Consider the following 11,645-nt stretch of genomic DNA (forward strand, 5'->3'; position numbering starts at 1 on the left):
ATAACCACTCTGCTCTGGACAGAATTACTAAGGAATATGATGACTTGGGTGGTGTGTGTGTTTGTGTGTGTGTGTGTGTGTGTGTGTCTTTGTGCATTCTGTGTGTGTGTTTATGTGTGTCTGTTTGTTTCTTTGGGTATGTTTGTGTATTTATGTATCTATATATTTATGTGAAAATGGAGACTATCAACTTATGGTATTTTTTTCATAGTAGCTATTGTCCACAGTGCTTTATGAGATGAAGTCTTTCACTGGCTTGGAAGTTGATAAGAAGACTTGGCCACCAAAATGTCTTTATCACTCCTTCTCTGATATTGGCCATGTGTATATGTACCTGGCTTTTGACATGGGTTGTACACACTGAACTGAGGTTCTTCTGTGAGCCTGACGAGCACTTTACCCATGGAGATATCTCACTGGCCCACACAGGGCAACCTTTGCCTGAATATTTCCTGAGTCAAGATCTCATTAACTCTTAGGTGTGCCTACTGAATTATTGATGCACATTTTCGAGGGAACATATACCCCTCTCCTCTTTTGGTTCCTGTTCTACTCCTGGACTACAAAGTAAAGAAATGAATAAAATGCCTAATTCCTACTCAGTCAAACAACCCTTCAGAAATGTGAAATGGTCAATCCTTCCACTGACTCGGTTCTTTTGTCAGTTGTGTGTCAAACCATCCTGCGTGCACAGGCCTAAGTGGAAGAGTAGATGAAATAACAGACTTACAGCACCAGCCCAATCCCTGCTAATTCCGTAGGGATAATGTTTGTATCAGTCTTCACCTCCCATAAGACAATTTCTGTCATTAACTTTCCCCATCACGAGAGAGCACAGACTTGACCTTAGAAGGCAAAGCCAGAGTTGATCCTTGAAACTCTACTTTCACAGAGGCACTGAACATAATGTCTACCTAAGGACTGCTAAAGGCAAGCGAGGTCTAAAGTGTCTTCCTGAATAGTGCACACTGGTACATATTCAGTAGATATTTCCCTGTCTTTTTAATTCGATGCTTTAGCAAAAGGAAGGAAGAAAGAAGAAAGGAAGGAACGACAGAAGGAGAACATGCCTACTTGGTTAATATAACCCAGTACAGTGAATGCTCAGGAAATAGAACTCTTTCTGGACGTCCAGTATGAAGAGTCCCAGGATTTTCTCTTTCTTCTTCATCAGGTAAAATGAGGCAATTTCTTCAAATGGAAGCAGCAGGAACAATGTGCACCGTGACGGGAAGAACAATAGTGAAGTGGGCAATGACAGTGACTCAGACAAAGTGCTGAAGCCCCAGGTATTTATTCTGGGTTGTCTGGTATGAGTGACAGAGCCGTGCTGTAGTCACTTTTCTGTGGCAGTTTACCTGTGGGTGGCAGTTTTCTGTAGTCCTTGACACTGATGCTTTAGATCATTTTTCTTACAAAGTCCAGCTGGCTTATATGGCTAGAATAGGAAAATCGATTTGGTTGTTTACTGATTTCTTTTAAATTCCCATTAAAAATTTCTGATAAACAATAGTTTAAGTAAGCATGATTGATTAATATTTTTAAAAGAGGTAAAAACACTCAGAGACCTAGAAAAACGTGGATGGGTTCCTCTTTAGTCAACTGGAGCCACAAAAATGTCAGAATCACACAGCCAATCAGAATTCACCTGAAACCAGACACTACAGACATGGTCTCATTTACATAGAAAGAATTGGCTGAAGGGAAATGATAAGCAAAGTTGCTCACCACAACCACGAAAGGACTCTTCACAACTGGGCATAGTGACTCAAAGTGCCAATTTCAGTACTTGGGATAAAGAAGTAGGTAGATTCCTGTAGGATCAAGGCCACCCTGCTTCACCCAGCAAGTCCATGATGGTCACGTCTGCCAGATTATCCTGAGAGGTCACATTTTTCCTTTTTTTTTAATATTTAATTTTTACTTGTGTGAGTACATTGTAGCTATCTTCAAACACACCAGAAGAGGGCGTCAGATCCCATACCAGAGGGCTGTAAGTAGCCATGTGGTTGTTGGGATTTGAACTCAGGATCTCTGGGAGAGCAGTTGGTGCTCTTAATCCCTGAACTATCTCTCCAACCCCTGACGGATCCTGTGGCAACATACTGACTAAAACTCTTTATACATTCCTTCAAAGGGTTAATATTTCCAGGCTTGAATGACAATGGTACATTTATAACTTAGATGAAGTATTTCATAAGTAACACTGGTCACAGATATTGAAGTGATGGGTGAACTATCAGAAATAGAAGGACACTGCAGGACACTGGATATCTATGCAGGATAGCAGTAGATGTAGTTGCACTTTTTACATAAAACACACAGACCTTTCCAAACCTATTTACTTTTATTTTAGTTTGTTTAAGATTTATGACGTATACAGCTTTCTGTCTGCATGCATGCTTGCCGACCAGAAGAGGGCGCCAGATCTCACTATTGATGTTTGTGAGCCACTGTGTGGTTACTGGGAATTGAACTCCGACCTCTGGAACAGTAGCCAGTATTAACTGTGGAACCACCTCTCCGGCACCATTACTTCTATTCTAATCTGCCTGGTGTCTCCAGCAATTTCCTTATGAATGTTCTCTTGGTATGATAAAGTTTGATTTTAACCTGTGAACTCAGAAGGGACACACATCTGCAATGACATGTTCATTTTGAGTTTTGTATTTGTAATCCAAGATCTTTTTGTTTGTATTTAGCATGGAACTATCTATGTAAACAAGGATGTTCTACTCCCTGCCTCTGCCCTCCTGCTTGAACTCTTGAAGTAACAGTGGACCACCACCATGAAAGGCACTTTCTTCTTTGTGTCCTAAAACCACAAACAAGCAATTAAGTGCCTACTAGGGCGTTATGAAATATGCTATCACCTTAGATTACTCACAGCATGGCTGGGTATTTCGAGGCATTGTTCCATTGGACTAGACAGAAGACTCTGGCATGAATTTTCTAATGGTGCTAAGTGCCCTTTCATTTTTCTGAAAGTCCTTTGGACTTATGCCAGAGTGATGGATGTGCACCAATATCACTGGAAATTAAGTGTCCGTTTCCTTTAAAGCTGAGGTTGGGTTTCTTTTGAGAGAGGAGTGCTTGTGACTGGGCTGATTCAGGTCTCCTCCAGCCAAGGCAACTGTGGGAGGAGACATCGCTCAGGTGCACTAAATTCTCACTTCCACAAGGTGGCACCCAATACCTAGCAAAACATATCCACATTTCTTCAGGACAAACACATAAGGGCCATTGGCCAGAAGGGGTCAGAACAACACCACTCTTCTGTTCCCCTTTCACTGAGCACTAAGTGGTGATCGCCCTTATAGACAGCAGACTGCGGTGGTCAGAATGGAGGAAGGTGATAATTTAAGGCCTGTCACTGTAGGAAGTAAAAGTTGACATTTTTATCTGTAGATAGTATAACATTCATGAAACATTTATGAAAATTCCAAGGATATAATCATTAAGGGAAAATTTCAAGCTGATTGCCCATTAATTATTATATATCAATTGTATAAAAAATCAAAGAAAAGCTATTGCTAAGGAGTACTGATCAAAAAGACTGCATATTTTTATTTTTTCATTTTAATTTGGTTTCAAACGGTGTGTGTGTGTGTTCCTACATTTTAAACTGATGTGAACAAAGAGAAACTGTCCAGAGGGATAAAAAGAAATGATAGAAGAGGTGAGGAAAGGAAGGACAATAGTATTGAGAGGCAGAGATAAGCACAATATATGGTATATGCATATATGAAAATTAGACACACACACACACACCCTCTTGTGCAATAGCAGCAAGGTACTCAGCAGGTAAAGAACTTGCTGCACTAGTATGATTATCTGAGTTCAATACCTGGGACTCCTAGAAGAAACATGAACTGAAAATTGTGGCACATATGTGCACAGACACCCACACATATCCACAGGCAAAGAAAACTTTGAAAATTCCTAAGCATTTGATTTTAGAGGCACAAGGATCAGGAGTTGGGAATGAGGTCACCCCAACATTCACTCACCACAGAAAACCCAAGAACCGAGATTGAGCTAAGCTAATGAGTCCGATTAATGTGAGGCAAATGTAAGAAAAAATGTTTTTAATGTGCAAGTATGCATGGCATAAACCACAACAAATATTAGGTTAGAAATATCAAATTGCTGGTCCTTTATTTTAGTTGAAAGAAGGAAACAAAGAAACAAAAAGATAGAGAAAAGAAACTAAATGACAAACTTATGAAGGGAAGTAGAAGCCATCAAAATAAAGGCAGGGAATGAAAGAAAATGGGCTGTGGTGCCATGCTTGAAGGAGGAAAAGACTTTAGACTCTCTGCTCTGATGAAGCTGACTAAGGTGGTGCCTGCAAGTCCTTCACAGGTGCTTTTGCGCTGCCTGCTCAGCTTGGGCACAGTTGTTTGTCCTCTTGTATCCTGTGCGGATTCCAGGTAAGGCGGGCAGTGGGAGAGCCAGGTCTCCAGCTAACTGGCTAAGCTGCTGTGCTTCAGAGCACAGGGTGCCTTGTTGCAGCTTGAGCAGGAGCTCCTGAGTCTGCACAGCCGCTGCCACAATGTTTCCACCACACTCCTGCTTTTCTCCCTGTGAAATCCCCTCCGGAGTCAGGTTTGCTGCTTGCTGTTGTCCTGAACTGCTGCCAAAGAAAAACAAGCTCCTTCCTGAAGAACTATTGCTGAACAGGTCCTCTTCCCCCATATCCTAATATTTTTTCTCTTCCATTAACTATGATGTGGGCTACTTATTAAAAGTAGTTTGCAAAAAACTTTGCCTCCATCCTGCTGTAGTAGAAATAAGGAAAAAGCAAGCAGGTGCTTTTGTACAAAATACTTTATCAGAGGTCTTAAGCTCCTCAGGCTTCCTCAAAGAAGCTCTGAAGGCAATTTTAGGAAGTATCTAATAATATCGTATGTGATAAAAGAAGAGAGGCACTTGGGTCAACTAAATTCCAACTTTATTAGTCTGGTCTCTTAGTCTTCAGTGCATCTATCCAGGCTCTTCTGGCTTTTAGAGTCTGTAGCGAGAAGTAATGTGTGATTCTCATGGGAGGACTGACTGTGTATGTTACCAGTACTTTTACCCTTGCAGCTTTTATTACACTTATTTGTTCTCCATGTTTACTGTCTTAGGTAATATATGCCCAGGGGAATTTCTTTTCCACTCCAGTCTATTTCATACTGTGTGCTCCTTTTACTTTGATGAGTCTCTTGTTTAAGTTAAGGACATTTTCTTCTATGATTTTGTTGAGAATGTTTTTTTTTTGGTTGTTTTTATTTTATTTCCTTTTGCCCTGAGTTTATTTTCATCCGTCCTATATACTTTATTCTCTTTATCATTTTATTATTATATTTGTTATTTTCCAGAAAAATCCTATTTCTTGGATGTTTTCTTCCAGGATTGACTTCCTTCCTTCCCTCTTTCCTTCCTCCCTTCCTTCCTTTCTTCCTTTACTTTTCCTTTATTCCTTTCCCCCCTCCACTCTTTTCCTCCCTTTGGATTTAAGATTTCCTCTATCTACGTATCCATTCCTTCTATCATCTCTTCAATGCCTGAGGTTCTCTATTCCATCTGTTGGAGTCTGTTATTAAGGTCTGCCTCTGAGAGACTATTTGAGTTCCTCCATTTTACTCATCCACATCTCTCTGTTTAGGTTTCTTTCATTCATTTCCTTCCACAGTTAGTGTTTTCACAGATTTCTTTATTTTTCTCTTTAAAGATCTCTATCATATTTGCAAATTCTGTTTTACAGTCTTTTTTATTCCTGTTCTTCAGTCATGTTGACATATTCAGGGCCTTCTGTCATAGTGTTGATGGGTTCTAATAAAGATTTTAATGTCATGGCTGTTACTGGTTGTGTTTCTATGCTGGTCTGTAGATATCTGGGCTTGGGAAGATTGTAATTCTAGGTGCTGGATCTGGTTTTGTGTGGTGGAAAGTATTTGATCCCAACCATGGATTTCTGCCCATCCTTTGTCCATTTAGTTTCTGGATAAAAGGTCTATGATAATCCTTAATTAGCACAAGAACTGGGCAGATAGCTATCCTCTATACTATTATGCATATTTCTCCAATAATTCCATTGTATAATTTGCCATGGTTTTGTCTGGGTTGCTTTTCACTCCAATTAGCCCACTCACATGGCCATTAAAGATTCTTACCTCATTGTGACTTCTCCTCTATTTACATTCTTGTTTCTACCCCTGTCTGTAATGGTCTCCTCCCAACCCCAAGCTGGGACCACCAGGGAACACCTGTCTTAATTCTGCACAGCTTTTGACTATAGGCATTTTTATTTACAATTCAGAAATAACTTGGTGGTAAGGTCACATAAGAGTATGCATTGGTGTTTTCTTTCTTTCATTTGTTGTTGCTGTTTTTAATGTCTTTGTCTGATTGGTTGGTTGGTTGGTTGGTTGGTTGGTTGGTTGGTTTTTGAGACAGAATTTCTCTACTGTATTAGCATTTTCAAAAGCCAGTTGCTTGATTAAGATATCTGGGGTCAGAGAAAGGCCTGAATGTTAGTATCCTGCTAGCAGCCTTCTGATGAAGATGTAGAACTCATAACTCCTACTGGACCATACTTGCTTAGAGGGTGACACGCCCCCACCTTAATGATAATGGACTAAACATCTGAACCTGTAAGCCAGCTGCAATTAAATGTTGTCCTTTATAAGACTTTCACTGGTCATGCTATATGTTCACAGCAGTAAAACCCTAACTTCACCGTCCTCTGAAGGATCATTTCCCCAATGTAGGGGACTGCCAGGGCGTTGAGACAGGCATGAACATCTGAGTTCAAGGTCAATCTACACAGGAAGATCAAGAAGAGGCAAGCTGAGGCAGGGAAGGAGTGGAAAAGAGGAAGCTAGTGATGGTATCATAGAACAAGGTGAGCAATTCCAGCACCTCCGAGCATCAGAAGTCAGCAGCTTTGCCCACAAAGCTTTAGAGTAGAGAATAGAAGGGACTACTGGACAATTGGTGCTGGTTCACTGGAGCTAAGAAATTAGTGCCGATTAAAATGAGACCAGCATCAAAGTGGTAAAATCTTACGGGGAGTGCTTTTTGAGAGCACAAAGAAGCTGTGTTATAGAAAGAGCCAAGGCTGAACCTGGTGCTACAGCTCTCCTTGGTAAAGTCTAACAGTCACCCAGTTGGTACTGGTTTTGAAGACACGAAAGGGTCATGAAGAGGAGGTGAGGCTTGACACTGTGATATGCCATGGAAGGCCATTAGTGAAGGTGATGACTCCATTTTTCTTGATGGCCCAGGACTTAAGAGGTCATGCAAAGAATCTGGGACTAGGCACCACGAAAAGAGCCTATGGAAGGCTCTGGTGAAGCTTAGTTGCAGTGAAAGACCCCAGTACATTGGAAATTCCAGTGCCACTGGATGATCACCAAGAACAGAAGCTTCAGTGGTATGGATCAACCTGAGGTTAGAGTGCTACAGAGGGCAGAGCTGGAGACGTGACCCCAACTCTTCGGAGGAGCCCAGATCATGTGTGGGTCCCAGATATTGAAGGAAGAAGCTGTAACATTGAAGTCGCCTTGGAGACATACAGATGTTTGAGATGCCAGAGCCATGGACTCTCTACTGAGGAAAGCTGCAAAAACGGAGTGCAACCAGCACAGCAGGAAACTTTTCTTGCAATCAACAAAGATCAAAAGGGAGTTGGAGATCTGAAGACCACGTTGACATCAGACATGGAGATGCAGAGTTTAAAGTTTACCCAGCTGGGTTCCTGTCTAGCGTGGGTGTTACAGCTAAGTGCTTGGATCGATCTCAGATGAGACGTTCAACTTTACACTGAACATTTTTAAGACTGCTATGAACTATGGGAATTCTGGAAGTTGACCTAATGGATTTTGCATTGTGCTATGTTTAGATGTGGCCCCCATAGTCTCATAGGTTTGAAGAAGCCTCTGGAAGCCTCAGAGTGGAATGTGAAGGTTTGTATATGCTTGGCCCAGGGAGTGGTACTATTATCAGGTACGGCTCCTTTGGAGTAGGTATTTGCTTGTTGGGTCAGGTGTTTCGCTGTGGGTCTGGCCTTTAAGACCCTCATCCTAGCTGCCTGAAACTGAGTATTCTGCTAGCAAACATCAGATGAAGATGTAGAACTCTCAGCTCCTACAGCACCATATCTGCTTAGATGCTGCCAGGCTCCCACCTTGATGAAAAAGAACTGAAAATCTGAACCTTTAAGCCAGCTCCAATTAAATGCTGTCCTTTATAACATTTGTCTTAGTCATGGTATCTGTTCTCGGCAGTGAAACCCTAATTAAAAAACTTCACATAGATGCCTGGAAGTTTAGATAATTAGCATGCAGACCCCATAAATGTTTCCCTACATATCTCAAGAAACACTTTGTTCAGGTATGATCCATTGCCACAAATAAGGAACATGATGAAGGACAAATGTCCATGGTAGGGGCTGGAGAGATGGCTCCTCATTTGAGAATTTGTTTCTCAAAAGACCTGCAGGGCACCTAACAATCCTCTGTCACTTAAGTTCCAGGTGAAACACAATGACCTCTTCTGGCCTTTGGGGAATAACATGCACAGACCTACAGAAGGCAAAACACTCATAAATATAAAATAATTCAACAACAATAATAAACAAAAACAAAAGCTCCCAAAGGAGGGAAAAACAAAGGAGAAAACTCATAGGGCACCTTTGCCTGGATATTTTGTCCAGCTTTTAAAGAAATCTAGAAACTGAATTGTAAACTATGTGGTCTGCTTGAGTTGAAATCGCAAATGGAACATAGAACATTGCCAAGAACAAAAGTCATCATCCTAATCAAGAACAAGAAAACAACCAATCATAAAAACCCTATCCCCTGAAAGGTCTTGCAATTTATTATCTCTTCTGTGCAGTTACAATTGATATCATGTTTGAAGGAAACCAAAAGCAAGCAATTCTGTTTCATGACTGCTTCTATACTCCCTATAATATTGTTTTTTTTTCCTGGGAGATACTATAGAAAACCTGATGAATATTCCATTAATATGTTCAACACTGTCATCCACAAAAGAGTATATTTAAGTGGTTGCTAAATATTTGATAAGGATACAGCATTGGTAATTTTTTCATCATGAAGTTGGTATTCAGAGTTGGACACACAATCTACACTGAAAGTACAATTGTCTTTGTATCTCAGTCTGACTGGGAAGTCATTATGATGCCCAATCCCTGTGAGAATGCAGAGATCCATCTCTGCCTGAGAGCTGTGGGATTTCAGATGGTTACATCACACTTCAATAAAGAAGGTTCTTAAGAGTGACGAGTTCGAGATCACTGTTTGATTCACAAGGATACATTCGATTTACTCAAAAGTAACAGGACACAAGGATTCAATATCTGCGGTGTAGATGGTCTTGCTGGCCTCCTCACAGAACCTCTTTCCCTCCTCACAGGATGCTTGCAGTTCAGTCTGCTCCACCAGCAGTTTTCTGTTCTCATTCATCAAAATCCTTACATTCTTCTTCAATTCATTGCGTTCATTCAGGAGGTGGAAGTTTCTGATGCTGAATCAAAAACAAATAATGGTAAATCCCAGGCAGTTTCTATTTGCCTGCCACTCCTGCAAGGACAATCATCCCTTCAAGGGCCCCATCCCCAGGCATCTCCAGACTAGAGCCACAGTTTACATGTTAGCACCAATTAGAGGCAGGTCAAATCCCGAGTCCGCACTCCATGGGAATCAAAGTACATCAGAAAATCCTGACACTAGAGGGTATATATACATCAAAGCAGAGGAAATGGTGCATATGGGTGCTTATGTGTTCATGGTATTCTAAAGTCATTGGCAGGTAGAGGGCCAATCCCCTCTGAGGGCTGATAGAAGACTCAGCAGCTATACAATCTTCCCATGTGTTTCTCATGGATCCCAGATCTTTTTTCAAAGTCATAGCTGGACAGAAGTATTTCCCGCCTAGTGCTGGGGTCTCCTTTCTGTCAGTGACTCACCGGTAGGAATTGTTCTCTTGCATGAGCTCCTTGTACTTCTCCATGGCATCACTTATCCACTTGGTTATCTTATGCATATCCATCGTTCTCATCTCATGTTGGGATTTAAGCATTGGCAATTCAACACTCAGCCTGTGTTAGAATATGACCCAAGGAACAAATAACTGTCTGAACTCATGATTTCACAATTAGATGAAGTGTAAATAAAAAATACCCAATAAAAAATTCAAATACTTTCACATCCATCCATACATACCAACCCATATACAAACATAATTAGAATGCCAACTTAATCATGGAGGTGCCATAGAATCAGTGTATAACGACCAAAATCAGAGTAAGAGTGATGACATTCAGGCATTTCATTCACACACTTAGATGCAGCAAGTGTGACAAGGTCCTTCCAGCTGTTGAAAAAATCCAATCCAACTCCAAGGAGCTCAGGGTCAAGTACAAGAGAGGTTGACCCTAAACACACAGCACCTAGCTTCTCTCACAGGCCAGCACCTGCCAAGGCTCCTTAAAGTCCAGGATGAGAGATGAAACACTTTCTTGATGTGAGGAAATCTTGGCTTAGCAGAGAGAGCACAAGACAGTCAGTAGGTTACAGGGCATAATGACTACCTGTAGTTCAAACCATCATTGACATAAAGGTCCAGGATTTGAGACAGTTCATCCCGCTCGATTTTACACTTCTGGATTTCAAGTTTTAGTTCCTCCAATTTCTTTATACGTTTTTCATGGTTACTGATGAAATTTTCTGATGATGCCTTCCGAATAAACCCTGTAGATAGATAAACACAAGTGAATGTACATATTGGATAGCCCATGGGTAGAAAAGACCATTCTGAGTCTCAAAAAGGAGGTTGAGGGAGAGGAAAGGCTGGAGACTTGTTGAATCCCCGAAAGAGAAGAAAAGCTCTCTCTAATGTGGACTCTTAAGCTATTTCCCTCTTTCCAACCTCCATTGCCATACATAAGCCTCACTCACTATTACATGATCCCTCATCCTGAAAGATAGAATCTACCTCAGATATAAAGATTTGGGACATTGTCAGCAGATATCAGACGTGGAGCCGGTCATTCCTGGAGTTCACAGCACCATCAAACCCTAATCGTGTGTTCAAGCCCAAAGTGTTTGAGACCTCAATTCATGACTAGGGGGTTCATCCTTCCTTGTTGTTGTCATCACAGACTTAGTACCCTACAGGAATCTAAAGGATGGAGTGCTTCAACTCCCAACCATGAATGGGCACATTGTTATCCTCATAGGGCTTCCTCCTGGCATTCCTTGGCAGTAGAAATTAAAAAGCTCATAGAAAAGAAGCTGAAGGCCTGCCAATTCCTTGCTCTCTGTCAAATTAATCATCAGGACTCTTGATTCTTGGTCTGCAATTGACAAATTCCAAGGCTCCTGCTTGTAAGGCCGACTCCTGAAAGGCTCAGCTCAAACCTGCCTCCTGGAGGAAGTTCCCCAACTCTACCTAGTACTCACTGTGCCTTCCCCAGAATGATTTCATTCTTCCGTACTTACAAGACAGGAGGCCAGCTTTCTTCTGCCTCGGTCTGGTCTCTCCTTGGTCTCCCCTCTCCTTCTGAACGAGCTTGAGCAGCTGGTGAAACATGCCTGTTTGCGAACCCAAAAGGCACTGAAAGAATTCCACAGGCA

The 11,645-nt window shown here is 41.5% G+C and overlaps 1 protein-coding gene across 1 annotated transcript; it reads right to left on the reverse strand.

Moving 5' to 3' along the window:
• Positions 1-9,289: 9,289 nt before the first annotated feature.
• LOC148000782 (uncharacterized) lies at positions 9,290-11,645 on the reverse strand. Its single transcript, XM_087587068.1, has 4 exons — positions 11,511-11,645; positions 10,601-10,760; positions 9,977-10,108; positions 9,290-9,534 (listed from the first exon to the last, which is right to left on the reverse strand). Exons 1-4 carry the CDS (start codon positions 11,599-11,601, stop codon positions 9,333-9,335), a joined length of 585 nt encoding a protein of 194 aa, XP_087443194.1. The 5' UTR covers positions 11,602-11,645; the 3' UTR covers positions 9,290-9,332.

This window comes from Rattus norvegicus, chromosome 15, assembly GCF_021556685.1.
Source record: "Rattus norvegicus strain SHRSP/BbbUtx chromosome 15, alternate assembly SHRSP_T2T, whole genome shotgun sequence".
NCBI lineage: Eukaryota > Metazoa > Chordata > Mammalia > Rodentia > Muridae > Rattus > Rattus norvegicus.